General features: G+C 42.9%; 1 protein-coding gene across 4 annotated transcripts in view; it reads right to left on the reverse strand.

Moving 5' to 3' along the window:
• Positions 1-9,346: 9,346 nt before the first annotated feature.
• Positions 9,347-18,822, reverse strand: part of LOC122355417 (protein ADP-ribosylarginine hydrolase-like) — an 82,867-nt gene continuing 73,391 nt past the window's right edge. For all 4 annotated transcript variants that reach the window (XM_043253679.1, XM_043253675.1, XM_043253676.1 and 1 more), the window contains one exon: positions 9,347-9,798. In XM_043253679.1, coding sequence (XP_043109614.1) covers positions 9,650-9,798 — 149 coding nt within the window. In that variant the 3' untranslated portion in view covers positions 9,347-9,649. The remainder of the gene's footprint in view (positions 9,799-18,822) is intronic.

Below are 18,822 nucleotides of genomic sequence, written 5' to 3' on the forward strand. Positions count from 1 at the left end.
CTCCATTGGACAGATTTCACACGTGGTTCAGAACGGCTCCCGCCGAAGGCGTTCCCAAAGCGTTTGTGACGCAGCGTCTCGTTCCCTAGAGGAACCATAGTTACATTCGTAACCTGAGACTTTTTAAGCATTTCCAATGCAGAATAAAGCTTTTCAGACAGTTTCTAGTTTTGAACAAAGAAAATCTTTATTAGGGCTCAAAATGCACAATTTGCTTAGTATTTGAGTTTTATGAGCAGAAATGCTTCGTTAGTGCTTTTGACTAAAGGAACTCAAAACAAGCTTAGAAGTGCTGGAAAATGTGTTTCTCTGTGCGAGAATGCAGATTTAAGTATTTCCAATACAGAACAAAGCTTTTTAGACAGTTTCTAGTTTTGGAAAAAAAAGTCTTTATTAGGGCTGAAAATGCATAATTTTCTTAATATTTGAGTTTTATGAGCAGAAATGCTTTGTTAGTGGTTTTGATTAAAGGTACTCAAAACAATCTCAGAAGTGCTGCAAAGTGTTTCTCAGTGCGAGAATGCTGCTTGAAGCATTTCCAATGCAGAACAAAGCTTTTTAGACATTTTCTAGTTTGGGACACAAAATGTCATTTCATAGCTCAAAATGCACAATTTGCATAGTTTATGACTTATATGAGCAGAAATGCTGAATTAGTGTTTCTGACCAAAATAACTCAAAACAAGCTTAGAAGTGCTGGAAAATGTGTTTCCCTTTCAGTCGGTCACTCCGAGTCACGTCGGATGACCGACGAATTGGGATCTCGCTTCGAGAGACCAATCTACTTCGAGTGTATCTAAACAAGCCAATTGAAGATTGGCATGCGCTAATCGCATCCAGCTGCCGCTGATCACAGCGCGTGTATAAATAAGCAGCGGGTGCAGCGCATATTCAGCTTTTCGCCGAGCCGAGCGTGACTGTTCCGCTCCAAAGACGATCTACGAGTGTTGGAGTACGGCGTTTCAGCGGAGGTCGTTTTCCTGCGTCGAGTGGATTGCCACAATCAGGCTGCACTACCCCCCTGTTTGTGCGCAAAACGGCTATCCCCTGTTGCCTCAGCACTAAAAGAGCATTCGCGGGTGCGTCTTTTTAAAGACGACGGTACGTCTGGCAAACTCGACGCGTCTTGGAAGATAGCGTGGGTCTTGCTTCAGACTCACGACACCGTGTGTTTCTGGATGCGGTTGTTACCTGGTGTTAGGTGATGGTCACAATCGTTGCCTCGTGTGCCTGGGCTTAGCACGCTGAGGTGGCGGTTGTGGATGAATCATTTCCTCGCAGGGAGATGGTCATCTCGGAGTGATGGGCGGGCTCTGTCGCCTTGAAAAAAGGAGGCGGAGCTTGTGTTTGCTCGACTTGGTTGCTTGATTCTGGCTGCAGACAGGTGGGCTCCATTTCATTGTGACACAAAGCTTAAACTCTGCAACCAGTGGAGCTGCAAAAGGGGCAGTCTGGACCCTCACGTGGGGTATCAGCTGTACCCTCTTGGGCTCCCCCTGATGATCAGAAGTCAATCGCTGCATCGGAAGGTGAGCCAGACATTTCTGGAAGTGAAGATCCGGTTGCTCTGCGTCTACCAGGCGTTGAATGTACTGGATACAGATCTAGAAATGGTGGCTATGCTTGCCCAGGCCGCCGAGGTGATCGGGATCAAGTGGAAACCTCCACTGCTTCCCGGGCCCTCGAGGCTGGATGATTGGTATTTAAGGGTGGCTCGCGCTGGTTCTCAGGGCCCCACCCTGGTACCTTTCTTCTCGGAACTGCATGAGGAGCTTACTGGGATGTGGAAAGCACCTTTCACTGCCAGAAACTGCCCCAGTGGCTCCTCCTCCTTCACCACCCTTGACAGCGGCACAGCCAGGGAGTTACGGTGATCGCCCCCCCAGTGGAGCGGTCAGTTGGGATGCAGCTGTGTCCCAATGCCGTTTCCGCTTAGTGCGGTGATCCTGTGCCGGGCCTGCAGGTACTCGTCGGCTCTGAACGGCAGTGCCTTGTGCGGCCTGTGGACAAGCTGCGTCTGCAGTACACGCTTTGGCGTTGTTGCAGGTTCATCAGGCCAAGGCACTGAAGGATCTGCACAGGGGTGGTCATGACCCGGAAGTTCTGAAAGAACTCTGTATCGTGATGGACCTCGCGCCACGAGCGGCAGAAGGTCACAACGCGGTCTCTGGGTTGTGCGATGGCCACTCACGGTGGTCCAGAAACGCCATCTGTGGCTGTGTCTGGTCGACATGCGCGAGGTAGACAAGACACGTTCCTTGAATGCCCCATGTCCCAGACCGGCCACTTCGGCGACGCAGTGGAGAACTTTGCCCAGCAGTTCTCCGCTGCCCAGAAGCAGACTGAGGTAAGAAACATCCTGCCTCGGCGTGCAGCTGCTGCCTTCACCCAGCCGCCGACGGCCTACCTCAGCCAGCTCGTCGCCGAGGGTGCCCCCTGCTGCCGCCACCGCTCCCGTGCAGCCAATGCAGCAGCCCCCATCTAGGCAGCACCGTGGAGCTGGCAGCAGGGCAGCCACCCAGCCTGTCCAGGCTCCTGCCAAACCTGGAGGAAAGCGCAGGTGCAAGAGGCCCTCAGATCCGGGGATGGAGGGAGCTGCTCTGCCGGGCAGAGAATGTTGCCGCTACCTAAAACCTCGACAAGGGCGGTTTCCTCTGTCTCTGGGTCCCCAGGGAGAGCGAGGAGTTGAGCGGGCCAGTTCCGCGCCACTCGCGCTCTCCTTGGGCTGATATGCAGCAGTGGGAAGACTGGGAGGACGAACCAACGGCCTACCCGCCTCACTTCTGCGGGGATGCAGGTAAGAGTTGCACACACTCAGACCCCGCTTCGGACCGGCCACGAGACGCCCGAGCCAGGTCCCTGCACTCCCCCTCGCTGCCCCATCGCCTGCACGTCGGTGGTTCCGCTCGAGCCGCTAGTTCGGTCTCTGGATGCCTGGTTGAATCTTCCCAGGCTATCCCGGTGGCTCCTGCGAACCCTTCGACTTCGGCTATATGATTCAGTTCATCCGGCGTCCCCCCAAGTTCAGTGGGATCCGCTATACGTCAGTGAACAATGCGCGTGCCCCTGTCTTGTGGGCGGAGATTGCTGTCCTTCTAGTGAAGGCACGATAAAGCCGCTTCCTCCAGCCGATATGAGGTCGGGGCTTACAGCCCATACTTCATAGTGCCCAAGAAAGGCGGTGGGTTATGACCAATCTTGGATCTGTGAGTCCTGAATCGAGCACTCCCGTTCAGGATGTTGACACAGAAACGCCTATTCAGTGCGTCCGTCCCCAGGATTGGTTGCAGCGATCGACCTGAAGGACACATACTTTCATGTGTCGATTCTTCCGTGCCACAGGCCATTCCTGAGGTTTGCGTTCGAAGGTCGCGCATATCAGTACAAGTCCTACCCTTCGGGCTCTCCCTGCCGCCACGCGTCTTCATGCAAGTCGCGGAAGCAGCCCTTGCTCCACTGAGAGAGTAAGGCGTTCGCATTCTCAACCAACTGGATGACTGGCTCAGTCCCGGGCTCAGTTGTGCGAACACAGGGATCTGTTGCTACAGCACCTCAGCCAGTTGGGGTTTCAGGTCAACCAGGAGAAGAGCAAACTCTGCCCAACGCAGAGGATCTCTTTTCTTGGGATGGAGCTGGATTCGATCGATCAGATGGCACACCTCACAGAGGAGCGTGCTAATTCGTTGTGTTGAACTGCTTCAATATGTTCAAGAGCAGGACGGCGGTCCCACTGAAATATTTTCAGAGGCTCCTGGGGCATATGGCAGCCGCGGCCACAGTGATGCCGCTGGGACTAATCCATATGAGACTGCTTCAACATTGGCTACACGATCGAGTCCCGAGGTGGGCGTGGCAAAGTGGCACTCACCGGGTTCAAATAACACCGGCCTGCCGCCAAACCTTCACCCCGTGGTCAGACGAGGTCTCCAGGTATGCTGTGGTTTCACGGATGCCTCCACCACCGGCTGAGGGGCCACGTACAACGGGCATGCAGTGTCAGGGGTTTGGACGGGCCCTCAACTGCAATGGCACATCAACTGCCTAAAGTTGCTGGCAGTACATCTCGCCCTAGGCAGTCTCGAGAACTGCCTTCGAGGCCAGCATGTACTAGTCCGCACAGACAACATACTGACCGTTGCGTACATCAACCAACAAGGTGGTCTACGCTCCCGTCGTATGTCGCAACTAGCCCACCACCTCCTCCTCCTATGGAGTCGGAAGTTCTGAGGTCGCTTCTCGCCATTCACATTCCAGGAGTGTGCAACCAGGCAGCCGACGAGCTGTCGCGAGCTGCACTACCCGGAGAATGGAGACTCCATCCCCGGGCGGTTCAGCTGATTGGGAACGTTTCCGAGCCACTCAGGTAGACCTGTTTGCCTCTCCAGAGACTTCCCATTGCCCACTGGCACACAGCTGGCTGCGGGGCCTTGCAAGTATGTATTTCCCCAGTGAGCCTTCTTGCACAGACACTGTGCAAGGTCAGGGAGGACAAAGAGCAGGTCTTGCTAGTAGCACCCTACTGGTGAAGACTTGGTTCCCAGAACTTGTGCTCCTCGCGACAGCCCCTCCTTGGCCGATCCCTCTGAGGAAGGATCTTCTGACTCAGAGATGGGGCACCCCTTGGCACCCGCGTCCAGACCTCTGGAAACTCCATGTCTGGTCCCTGGATGGGATGCGGAGGCTCTAGGTGACCTACCTCAAGGGTAGTCGACACCATTTCTTCGGCTAGAGTGCCGTCCCACGAGACAGGCCTATGCCTTGAAGTAGAGCCTGTTCGTCGAGTGGTGTTCTTCTCAGGTGAAGACCCCGGAATTGCCCTATCAGTCGTGCTTATCTTCTTGCAGCAAGGGTTGGAGCGAAGGCTGTCTCCCTCCACCCTTAAAGTCTACGTGGCTGCAATCGCTGCAAATCATGACCCCATAGATGGGAGGTCTGTGGGTAAGCATGGCGGATTATCAGGTTCCTGAGGGAAGCCAGGAGGTTGAATCCTCCACGGCTCCCAACAGTACCCTCTTGGGACCTGTCTGTAGTGCTGACAGCACTGCAGTAGGCTCCGTTGAACCCTTGCCAGCAGTTGTGCTAAAGTTCTTTTATCTATGAAGACATTGCTCCTGCTCGCATTGGCCTCCATCAAGAGGGTAGGGGACCTGCAGGCTTTTTCGGTCGACGATTCGTGCCTACAGTTTGGGCTCGCGGATTCCCAGGTACCACTGAGGCCACGGCCCGGCTACGTGCCCAAGGTTCCCACTACCCCCTTCAGAGACCAGGTGGTGAACCTTCAAGCGCTGCCCCTGGAAGAGGCAGACCCAGCCCTGACGTTGCTTGTCCCGTCCGAGCACTAAGATGCTACGTTGACCGGACACAAAGCTTCAGGACCTGAGTCCAGCTCTCGTTTGTCACAGAGGCCGGCAGAAGGGGAGTGCCGCCTCCAAGCAGAGGATGGCTCACTGGATAGTGGACGCCATTACCCTAGCCTACCAAGCACAGGGTATGCCCTGCCCCCCCCTCAGGTTGCGGGCACACTCAGCAAGTGTTGCATCGTCCTGGGCGGTGGCTCGTGGCACCTCGCTGACAGATTGTAGAGCTGCGGGCTGGGCGACCCCCAACATGATTGCTAGATTCTATAGCCTACGTGTGGAACCGGTATCCTCCTGTGTTCTCACCTCAAACGGGTAGAAACACTGAGAGGCCCGGTTTCGGGTCGGCTTGTTAACCGCTCCAGAGCGTCCATACAGTAGACCCTGTCGAGCTCCTCCATTCCCCTCGGCAGCCAGATGTTGCGGAGCATCCAGCGCCAGGCCCTCTCGATGAATCCGTGAGAACCGGTGAGGGCTGGGAGCCATGTAAAGTACCCCAAGAGGACTTTATGTGTGTATTTCCACGGCATAGCCTTAGAGCCCCGTGTTTCCCCGGCAGACCTTCTGCCCGTCTAAGAGGGTTCAATCACCTCCAATTTTCCATATGCAAACTGAAATACTGTCCATATGCGTATTCGTTCCGAGACCTCCTACGGGAAGGCTGGACTTCCGTGACGCCCCTGTTCACTAGAACGTGGGGGCGTTCCCAAGTGTTCCAGTCTTACAAATGGGTAGTGTTACAAAAGTAGCTGGCTTCTTGTGGTTGAGCCCCGGCCTACGCCGATAGACTGAGGGGGCTTGTGGGCTCCCACAGGACACTGGAAGAGGCAGCGTCCATGGCGTTTTGGTAGGGATCCCAATTCGTCGGTCATCCGACGTGACTCGGAGTGACCGACTGAAAGGGAACGTCTCGGTTACGTATGTAACCCTCGTTCCCTGAAGAAGGGAACGGAGACGTCACGTCCCGTCGCCACGGTGCTGCACCTCTGCTGAAGGGGCCGGGTCACTAGCTCGGCTCCTCAGCGAAAACCTGAATATGCGCTGCACCCGCTGCTTATTTATACACGCGCTGTGATCAGCGGCAGCTGGATGCGATTAGCGCATGCCAATCTTCAATTGGCTTGTTTAGATACACTCGAAGTAGATTGGTCTCTCGAAGCGAGATCCCAATTCGTCGGTCATCCGACGTGACGTATCCGTTCCCTTCTTCAGGGAACTAGGGTTACATACGTAACCGAGACGTTCTCAGTGCGAGAATGCTGTTTTAAGCATTTCCAAAACAGAATAAAGCTTTTTAGACAGTTTCTAGTTTTGGGCAAAAAATGTCATTTCTGAGCTCAAAATGCACAATTTACTTATTTTTTGACTTTTATGAGAAGAAATATAAATAACTCAAAATAACTCAAAACAAGCTCAGAATTGCTGGAAAATGTGTTTCTCAGTACAAGAATGCTGTTTTAAGAATGTCCAATACAGAACACCGCTTTTTAGACATTTTCTAGTTTGGGACACAAAATGTCATTTTAGAGCTCAAAATGCACAATTTGCTTAGTTTTTGACTTATATGAGCAGAAATGCTGAATTAGTGTTTCTGACCAAAGGAACTCGAAACAAACTCAGAAGTTCTGGAAAATGTGTTTCTCAGTGCGAGAATGCTGTTTAAGGCATTTTCAATACAGAGCAAAGGACTAATTCTAGTTTTGGACACCAAATGTCATTTTAGAGTTAAAAATGCACAATTTGCTTAGTTTTTGACTTTTGTGAGCAGAAATTATGTATTAGTGCTTCTGAACAAAGGAACTCAAAACAAGCTAAGAAGGGCTGAAAAATGTGTTTCTCAGTGCGAGAATGCTGTTTTAAGCATTTCTAATACAGAAGAAAGGTTTTTAGACAATTTCTAGTTTTGGACTCAAAAGTTAATTTTAAACGTATTTTTGTTTTGTGCACAATCTTTCCATTGCAAATTACAAAATTACTAACACAGCTCCCTTTCAGTCGGTCACTCTGAGTCATGTCGGTTGACCGACGATCTGGGATCTCGCTTCAAAAGACCAATCTATTTCGAGTGTATTTAAATGAGCCAATGAAGACTGTCATGAACTAATTGCATTCAGCTGCCGCTGATTACAGCGTAAGTATAAATGAGTAGTGAGTGCAGCGCATATTCAGCTTTCTGCTTCGGAGCCAAACGTGACACGTTTTGCTCCCATTCTACTTCAAAATTGACTGGCGTTACAGCGAATCGGCTGGTGACGTTGTGGTCAGTGGTATCCAAAACTTCAACAAAAGAGCAATTTTCTCTATTTCTGGCTCTCCAGAGAGGATGAGGGGTTGTGGGCGGGCCAGTCTGCACCACCACTTACATCAGTGAACAATGTGGATGCCCCTGTCTTGTGAGAGAAGATTGTGGTTCTTCTAGCGAAGGACGCAACAGAGCTCGTCCCTCTAGCTGAAGGTGGTGTGTTACGACCGATCCTGGAACTCATAGTGGACATCTGAGTACAGTTTTCTACAGCACTCTAACTTCCACCATTTACTTCACTGGCGTCAGTTATTATTTGTTCTTTTTTTGATTATTTATCATCTTTGTTTTCTGTTGCCGTAGATATTTCTCCAACATCAACTTGATTTTCGATCACATTATTAACATCATTTTTAAATCTTTTTTAATGTTACATCAATTTGATTTCCAAGTGCAGTTTTCACTGCAGGAGTATGTTCATTTTCTTCAGTAAATCTTGTTTGATTATTTCTGAATGAGATGGCTTGGTCATTTAATTGAACACGTCTGTTTTACATGTCCTAATTATCCGCACACGGTCAAGTTAAGCAGGTTTTTCAGCTCATTTATTATCATGTATGTATATTGTCGAAAATACATGACGTACTTGAAATCTGTATTTTTGAGACCAAACAGGATCATCTTAATAGGCGCTGTTATCTTGCCATATGTTTTAAGTACTTCCTGAATAACTTTGTAATGAAGGGTGGAACATTCGATAGTACTATTTAATACTACTCGATAATGGCAGTACTGGTAAGAACGTTTCACTAATTGTGATTACACAATCAGTCAGATCATCAACCATTTGAACATCTGTAAGAAAAATAACAACAGTTTTGTTCATTCTAGAAGCCGACTTGATATTTAATCTACCTGTCCACTGACTGCAACCAACATGTCTTCCATCGCCTGGCATGTACTTAAATCCTTTTCTAATAGTCAAGTGTGAGAAATCTCTGCTTGACCCCATCTGTTTCAAGTTCGCTGATCTTAGGGCATAAACCAATTTAAACTTTTTGTATAAAGAAAAAGAAAAATTATAATTATAGTAAAGTGAAACAATCTCTCAAAAGCTATTTTGTGGTTACTGTGCATTAGCTACACAATTATATGGTCGAGCAACATTTTGGTAAAATGGTAAATGTGGACTTTTTTTTACATGACCCCTTTCCCACCACAGATACATTTTAAATGAACCACTCATTATAAACACAAACAAGTTTTTTTCGTTGGTCTTTGGTCCATGTGCAGTTGTTTTCATTGGTGAAACGATCGCCCCTGCTGGTACTCCAGTGGTACCTTTAGCTTTATACATGCGTCTGGTGATGATAACCATGCGATTCAACAATATCAGCCTTTTTAACCTACCAGCAGGTGTAACAGGTCCCTTCTGGACCATATCTGTAACCCCATAACCACTGATAACAACTATTCAGTCAAGTGATGTTTTGAATCTCCAGGTTTCTGCTAAAATAAAAGCTGAGAAAAAGGAAGAACTCCATCAACATTCATGTTAGTATTCGGTTAATATATTTATTATAACTCATACATAGTGCTCAAATTGGGATCTGCAATATATTCTACTGTTTTAAACTAATTATCTTTGGCTCAGCAAGATTAAATTTATTTGTATAGTAAAAAATCCATGCCTGAAGAATGCATCCACATTTTTTTATATATTTATTACTTGTTATTTTTAATGTAGGAATATACAGTTCATGGAACATTTACATTAATTCGAAAGGAGAATAGACTGTAATTTGCATCAACAAAGCAACCTCATTGATGATTATGTGTGCCTTTAAGGTGACCAGATTGCTGTACACCTACAAGTGACATTGACAACGTAGAGCAATTTAATTGTCGTCGATGTGAATGATCCTTAAGGGTATGTAATATATGAAAAATGTTAACTGCTCTAAAATATTCAGCATAGTGACACCGTGACACCTTATTCTTATATTACTTATTTATTTTGTGTATTTTCTCTGTTTACAGTTTTGCTTCATCAGTGAGAAAGGGTATACAGATTTTGAGCCACAGTCTCCAGTCGTTCTCTGTACTCCAGGTTTCTATAGTTACACCATGGAACTCTGTCCATTCCATACAGCAGACCCCAACAGCAGCAGGCGATCACTGCAGTACTGTCACTGTCTCCTGTAAAAAAATGGAAAAAAAATAAGTATGCATGGGCTTATGTTCAACAGAAATTAGCAGTGTACAAGTGAATTAAGAAAGATATCTTTTTTTTTTTTTTTTTGCTTGATACTGAAAATTGTTTGTCTTATCATGTTATTTTATTATCTTAATCTTAATTATGAACACACTGGTCTGTACATATAGTGCCTAAAGAATCACCATATTTTATTACTCCTGTAATTATGAACACACTAAGTATATATATACACACACACACACACACACACACACGCACACACACCACATAATTAGATATATATATCGGAATGCTCAACCAGCCACCGGGTAAATGACTACAACCACTTAATATTTAGCCCGCCTTTTTTGTGATTCCAAGAAAAGGGGATCTTTTGTTTTTTTTTGCTTATAATGTCTTATCATGTTATTTTATTATCTTAATCTTAATTATGAACACACTGGTCTGTACATATAGTGCCTAAAGAACTGGAAGCCTCACCATAGACTTACTCCTGTTTTGAAGTAAAAAAGGTATATATATACACACACACACACACACACACACACACACACACATATATATATATATATATATATATATATATAAACCATTTTGTGATTAAAGTTATTATAATATGAGATTAAACATTTGAAAAAAATGTTGAAGGAAAGTGTTGAGATTAAACAAAGTTATTATCTTAAAATGTTGAGAAAAAAGTAATTAATTATGAGAAATAAGTGAAATTTAGAGGAACAAAAGTAGAAATATAGATAAATATAAAAAAAGAGGAAAAAAGTAGAAGCAAAATGTAAATAAAATGTGAAAAAAATGTAACACCAAGCCAGCAGGGGGAGCCTTCTCCTGAGTACTGACTCGTCTCCACTCCTTCTGCACTCACTTGCTGTCTAGCCAGCATAAAGCCAGAGCACACGGCATGCTCTACGAGAAGTATTTCCAGTTAAACCTGCCTTATTGAACTATTTGTTGACCCATTGCCTGCTTACCTACCATGCCTACAGACTTGCCCACTAATTCGGTAACGAATCGGACTGCTTTAACATTGCCAACTCTCTGCCTGCCTTCTGATTTCTGTCTTTTGTTTGTGCCCAATAAAACCTTACATATGGATTCTAACACAGCCTCCTCGTCCTCATTACAGAATACTTTGCCAACCAAGAATTCAGTGGGGGTTTCGAATCAGCAAGCAGCATTCGCCTAGCAGCAGGATCTGCTTCAAAACAATCAAGAACAACTCAACAAGCAGTGAACGAACATCTCACACACTTCATCCGAGCGCTGCCACCACCCACACCCAAGACAGTAAGCTTTGTTCTCCCAGATAAATATGATGGTTCCGCCAATCTGTGTAAAGGCTTTCTGAAAGTTAGTTGGAGGTTTGAGACCCTGCATTGACTATGGAGGATTCACTACCCGTTCCCGTTAGTACCATCTGCACTTGAACAACTACGGGAAGCTACCATTTTCACCAAGCTAGACGTGAGAAGTGCCTATAACCTGATTCGTGTAAAGGAAATTGATGAATAGAAAACTGCATTTCTCACCAGCAGGGGGCACTACGAATGTCAGGTGATGACCGTATGGCCTGGCCAACTCAATAGAGCTCTTTCAATACTTCATCAACTAGATCTTCAAAGATGTTATTGACTGCTATGTAGTGGCTTATATCGACGATATTCTCATTTACTCCCAGTCTGAATCTGACCATGTCCATCACGTATGAACTACATCAAAGCTGAAAAATGTGAATTTCATGTTCAGAAAACGTCTTTTCTGGGGTACCACATAAGTCACCAATCAATTTTTTATTGCTTTTGGATAAAGTGATCATACACAGACTGATCCTCTGAACCCCTCCCACCCACCCTCAGCGGTTCCCTTAGTCCAAGCCACTTTGACAATAAAACTGCAATCAATAAAACAAATCACCTGCAAAAAATTTTAAACCAAAAATAAATTAAAACAGAAAACAGAAATGATAATAAACTAAAATCAATTGTAAAATAACCAGTAAGAAATATGTAAAATGAATCAATAAAAAAAAAAATATAGTCCATGACATGAACAAACTCAAGGTACATGAAACAGCACATAGATCATATTATAAATTCAAATTCAAATTATAAATTCAAATTCTACCCCAAATTAACTTCCACCATTTTTAATTTTTTCTGTCAAAACATCTGCGACTTCTTTCCATGCCCCAAGAGTTGAGACTCTAGCTTTATTGATTCTGGCTGTTGAGAGTTTTAACATTGCTATTTCATGAATCAGAAATAGCCAGTGTCGCATAGATAAAGTATGAGGAGGGAGCCATCTTCCTGCAATTATCTTTTTGGCCAATGTTAGTCCTGTCAACCAGAGCTTTCTTTGTAGTTCAGTGAGGCCTAAGCTGGAATCATCATTTAGGAGAAGCTTGACTGGTTGCAGTGGAATATCGTTTTTCTATCATGTCAGACAGTACAGACGTTATCCTTTCCCAAAACTCATAAACATTCTCACATTCCCACACCATATGCATAAATGTTCCCACTTGTTGGTAGGGACAAGGGTTACAATGGGGACTTTGGAGAATTTAACAAGAAAAAAGTTTCTTTGGTGTCCAGTACAATCTATGAAAAAATTTGAAATGGATTAATTGGTGGTTTGGATTCTCTGATGCACAGAATATATTTTCCCATACTGTCTCCCAGTCAATCTGGTCAACAGATAGTTTCCTTACCCAAATCGTGTGCAGCGGTAGTTGCTTTACCTTAATTTCAAGGAGGCGAGAGTAAACAGATGACACTACATTTTGTTGAGAGAAATTAGAGAGCCAACTACGAACTGGATGTGTTTTAAGAGCTGAGCCCCAGGTGACTCCATATGCTTTGAGTTGTAAGAACAAAAAAAGGATGACGCAGGTACGTTAAATGATACAACTATATTTTGAAAACTAAGAATACCCTTATCCCATATATCAGTAAGAGCCCTTATTCCCTGCTTTGACTGTTCTGATATGAATGGTTCAGACCCACTTTTAATATTCTTATTATGCCACAAAGGAGTCTGTAGGTGCCATTTTTTATCATTTTTTATCATTATTATAGCTTAATAATTTCTCCACTGCTCTAAAAGTATTAATTGTATTTGTTATAATGGGGCCAAAAAAATTGTTTGCAGTACTTTAAAGAAAGTCCAGAGAAAAGTACATCTTCAAGTTGAAATGGTTTAACAGTTGCTGCTTCTGTTTCTCTACACAGTGTGGAAATCATGGTGTTAAACCATGTCTTGGCTGCACGCAATTGGAATGCTTTATGATATAGTTCAAAATTAGGGAGGGAGAGACCTTCCTCCATTTTAGTACGCTGCAATGTAGACAATTATAACTTTGGTAGTTTGGCATTCCAATGTAAAGTGCAAATTAAAGAATCAAGTCTTTTCCACCATTTTTGTAAAGGTGGCAATGGAATCATTGCACTAAGAAAGTTGACCTTAGGTAATATATTCATCTTCACAGTTGAAACTATGGATTGTATGGAACTATGGATGAACTTTTTTTTTTTCTGAAATGCAATCTGGCCATGAAACCATAAAATAAGACCAGCCAATTCTTTTAAATGAATTTCTTGTGCTCAGCTACATTACGGGATTAAAGCCCAGCTCACCAGCCGAGCAACTTCAGCAGGCCCATCATTAAGACCTCAAGTCCCCAGAAGTCCAGCAGAGGCACACTACTATAACCATATAGGAGTCTATTCATCCAACACAATTCTTTTAAACAGACTAATAAACTTGGTTGGCATTAGTGTCTTAGCATGGTTCAAATCTTACTGCAATCAGTTCATAGCAGTCAGCTAAGTGAGCACAGTAAAGTTAATTTTAGGTTTGATATTCGCTAGACATTCACTTTTGATTGCCATTGTTCTATAGAATTGACAATCTTACAAAGACACCTCTACAACAATTAGATTTAACATCATGCAAAAACTTAATATAGACTTGCAAATATTATTTCAAAACTGCCAAAGCATATTGTACTTATAAAATAGCACTCTGTCAAACTCTAAAGCTTGTAATATAGGTTATTACAGGCAATATTTTTTCAATACATTATTTCAAATTTGTACAGTACACGATTGTTCATAAACTACTGTAAGTATCCAAACAGTTGTTCATAAAGGCTGTAGTACATTAGTTACACTAATAACTTACTACAGGTGAAATCTGCCCAATACTTTTTCTGTATGTACAGTACACAAATATTTTAGAATAAAATATTCAACCAATACTTTTTTTCCATACTCCAAATATTGTAGTGCATTCTTAGACACAAGACTGATTACTAAAGGTCAGATATTGCCAGTATCTCACATTTTCAATAATTTCAATAAAAGTTTCTATAGTTCACCAAAATAATTTTTTCATGTTCCATTTGTTCATTTAGTACATTATTATTGGCCAGACTGACTTGCTACAGCTGAAATTTTGTCAATATTTTCCTTATTGTACATTTTCATCAAAATTATTTATTATTGTATTTTAACAAAATGTTTTTTTTCCTGCTCCAAAAGCTGTAGAACACTCATAGAGGCCAGACTGACTGACTTTAATTGCAGATTATAGTTTGCCATTATCACCCATATTGTACATACAATGTACAATTTTTTTTATTAAATTACAGTAATTACAGTAATTCAGTAAGGACTTTCAAGGTTTCAAAGGTTCTAGTATGTTCCTTATGGCCAGACTGACTTACTTGCTTACTACAGGTAAAGGATAGGATCTACGGTGAATCCAGGGTGAAGCAGTATCCATAACCTCGGCCATTCGAGAGAGCTTTAAGGGAGCAGAGCTGACCAGGACCAGCAGAGACTCAGGAGACAAAGAAGGGCTGTACAGGACCAGGGTAGACAAATGTTACTTGGCCGGCAGGCTTTGTCATAGGTGCATGGGGGTCTGCAGCCAACAATCCTGGGATGAGGACCAGGGAAGAGCTTAAATTGTTTTATGTGTTCCCTAAGTAATAGCATGCTAAGCCAGTTTGGTGGCCAGAAGAACTCAAAAACGTGCCCCTGGCTCCATCCATTGCTCATTGATCTGACTCACTCTAGCACGCCAACAATGCGGAAAACCTCAGAAGTCACTAACCTACTAGAATAAATTTTTTCAGACAATATTATCAGTTTATTTTGCCAAAATAGTTTACAAATTGGTTTAATTAATAAATATTTGCAGAACTGTTCAGCAGTACATAAACAAAACGAAGCAAAATAAAACAAACATAAAAGGTCATTATGCCTGGTCTTGAGAAAGTACATAGTGTGGTGTATGGAGACACACACCACACTACGGGCTGATCTGGCTACAGAATTGCGCATTGTTATGTTTTATCACTTTCCTTATATACTCAGACCAGACAAAGAGGACCCAAATTGAGTTTTGGTGTTTAGGTTCCCATGCTCCAGGGTCACACCTGGCTTGAACACTTTCAGAGACTCAAAAGGAGGACACACCCCCTTTTCCACAGAACACAATTCTACCAAGTTCTTAATCTTTTCCATAATATAAGTGAATACTGTGAAATTGAGACCAATTTACCAATCGCACTGATACCTTTCAAATGAGACCAAACATGAAAGTGAAGAACAATAGGTTCTCAAGACACATGACATATGATGCCTTATTCTTAAAGAACCTTAAGCCAACTCTTTTGGGCAGAAGCAGGAAGAGCAGAGGTGAAGAGGGTGTCGTAAAGCAACAGGGAGAGATGACAAAAACAGGGGTGTTGTTTACTCTCTTTTTGAAGTTCTTTTGATCCTTGTGTTGTTGCATTGCAGTTTTTTGATTTCGCTCCTTACAATGGAAACCTCTAACACAATGTGAGACAGGACAAACTGAAACTCAGGGGGTGACATCTGAAAACAATGAAAGTGATTAACTAATAGGAACAGCAACTGAACCAAATAAGGGCAAACAGGAACTACACATAAACAGTTGTACAATCAACAGCAGTTTCACTGTCTACTTGTGCCTAATATATTTACTGCAACAAAAATAATTCAGTAGAATGGCCAATAGACAGTATTCAGAGTATACAGTACATGTTGTGTCAAAATTTTACTTGTAGTGCAAGTCTTAAAGTCAGTCACTAGGAATGTACTTCAACCTTTGAATTTCTGTATTGTTTTTTAAGAATACTTATGTACTGTATGTACAGTAAGGGTGATATTGTCAAAACTCACCTGTAGTAAGTCAGTCAAATATACAACTAATGTACATCCAATGGAACATAACCATTTTGAGTTAATTAAAATTTAATTAAATTATGTATTATGTACTGTAAGTACGGTAAGAAGAATATTGCAAAATTTCCCTTGTAGTACATCAGTCTGACCACAAGGAATGTGGTGTACTACTTTTTTTTTTTTAGATTAAGTACTGTATGTACAGTAAGTGAAATATTGGTAAATTTTCACCTTTAATAACTGTTGGAACATAACCTTACATAACCTTTTTGTGAATAAAAGTAACTGTTATCCAAGAATAAAGATGTACTGTACGTACAGTAAGAGCGAGTCTGGCCACAAGAGAAATACTACAACAAATGTAACATGAAAAAAACCTTTTGGTAAAGTACAGTAATTGTTTTTCATTAGTTATTACCTGTTGTATTTACAATATATACAAAATATATACACAAACTTTACCCTGTAGAAAGTCAGCCTGGTGTTTTACAGCTTTTGGAACATGAAAAAAAAATTTTTCGATAAAGAACAGTAATTGTTTTCTAAGAATAATTACTGTATGTACAGTACGGGTGAAATTGGCAAACATTTACCTGTAGAAAGTCTGTAGAAAGAATTTATTACAACTTTTATAACATGAACAATTATTTTTGTAAATTACAGTAATTATTTTTTAAGAATAATTGTGTACAGTAATGAATATATTGGCAAAATATAAAAAAATAATATAATTATAATTTATATAATATATATAATATAAATAATTTATTATTTATATATATAATAATAATATAAATAATATAAATATAATTTAAAAAATACTATTTTCTTTTTTACAATTACTGTATTTTATTTATTAATTTTTTGTACATGCATATATTAGTGGAATTTTTTTTAAATAAGTGGAGCTTACCATATTTTCAGTGAGTTTGCTTACAAGGAATTTGCTATGGGGTTGAACGGTCCCTAAAGCAGGCTAGGCGAATATCCGGCGAATATTAAACCTAAAACTAACTTTACCAAGAGATGACCTTTATCGAAGTCCAGAACACCTAGATGAGCCCTGTGGACAGATCACCGAAACCAGACATGCACACAAGCACTATAAGTCTTTTGCGCAGCCTGAATTAGCTGCGCTTAAAATTTAACTGGAAATTAAGTGCTGGGCATCCAGCCAGAGGAGAACTGGCCCCGAACTGAGCCTGGTTTCTCTCAAGGTTTTTATTTTTCTCCATTCTGTCATGAATGGGGTTTTGGTTTCTTGTCTATGTTACCATCTCTTTTGCTTAGTAAAATAATTTTTAGTTTGATTTGATTGATTGATTGTGTGATCTGACTTGTCAAGGGTTTACGTATTTGACTTCTTGCAGATATTCTAGGTCAGTAATCAATACAAATGGTTGGTTGTATTCATTCAGCCAGTGATGCCATTCTTCTAACACCAATTTCATGGCTAGGAGTTCTCTATTAATGATACTGTAATTTTGCTCTGACGGGGACCACTTCTTGGAGAAGAAGAGCATGGATGCAGTCTTGTTGGAACAGCCTTCCGCTATGATAGTACTGCTCCCACACCCATTTGAAAGCATCAACTTCTACGATGAAGGGCAAGTCTGGGTTAGGGTGGATTAAGGCTGGAGCCTTATATGCCAGCTTAAGCTGTTGGAAAGCCTCTGTTTCTGCTGGAGTCCATGACTGAGATGTGGGAGTTCTCCACAGGAGGAAGGTGAGGGAGCTGCCAAGGTGCTACAGTTTTCAATATATGTTAGTGAAAGCCAAGAAATCAGGCCAGTGACGGATGGCATCAACCTTCTTTTGGTCCATTTGTAAGCCATTTATGTTGATGATGTAGCCCAGGAAACTGAATAGAGGAGCGGTGAAATTCACATTTTTCAAGTTTGAGGTATAGTTTTTAGATGACCTGCGCAATGTGGAGACAATGGTCTACCTCGTTCCAGGAGTAGATTGGGATGTTGTTGATGTATATGATAACAAAACAATGCAGATACTTCTGGAACACCTCATTCATGAAGGCCTAGAATACAGAGGGAGAGTTGGCTAGACAATATGGCATATTTCAATATTCATAGTGCCCTGACAGTGTATTCTGGAATGCCCTATATAGCTCTGGGATGTCAACATCATGCTGCCCTTCAGAACTCTTGATTGTAGTGGCTTGGAGGAACGCCTTAGCTGATTTACTAGTTATAAAAGGTCGAGCAGGGAGTTATAGACAAGATTCAAAACAAGAGTCACTCCATGAGAGGATGTTACCAGACGTCCAGGAGAGGTGGGGGTTATGATGCTTTAGCCAAGGGCGTCCTAGGATGATATCTGCAGTTGATCGCACCAGCAAAGACATCCTCTGGAGTGAACATTAATTTTCTGGCAGGGGATTTGTGGGGATGTGAAACCAGCTGATGAAGTCCCTGGAAATGACGTTTTTGGCAGGTATCTCTAAAACAGGAAAATGTAGTAATAAGGTAACATCAAATCTGGTGGTCAGACTGCTCACCGCTGGACGTACAGAGCATTGAGACATGAGGTAGCCCTCTATACCACAGTAAAGGCATAGGTGAGAGCTGCCTTATTTCATCCACTTGCAGCAGCTACGGTGTGAAGTTTCACTGCATACTCATTTATGGATTTTCCCTGTTTTAGCCGATTTAACTGGTCATGAACAGAAAGGAAATTTGTTGATTGATCAAACACCTCCCTAAAATGTGCTAAAAAAACCCCTCCAGGTTTCAAGTTGCAGGCGAAGCTTGTTTCCAGATG

Source organism: Puntigrus tetrazona, chromosome 12, assembly GCF_018831695.1.
Source record: "Puntigrus tetrazona isolate hp1 chromosome 12, ASM1883169v1, whole genome shotgun sequence".
Classification (NCBI taxonomy): Eukaryota; Metazoa; Chordata; class Actinopteri; order Cypriniformes; family Cyprinidae; genus Puntigrus; species Puntigrus tetrazona.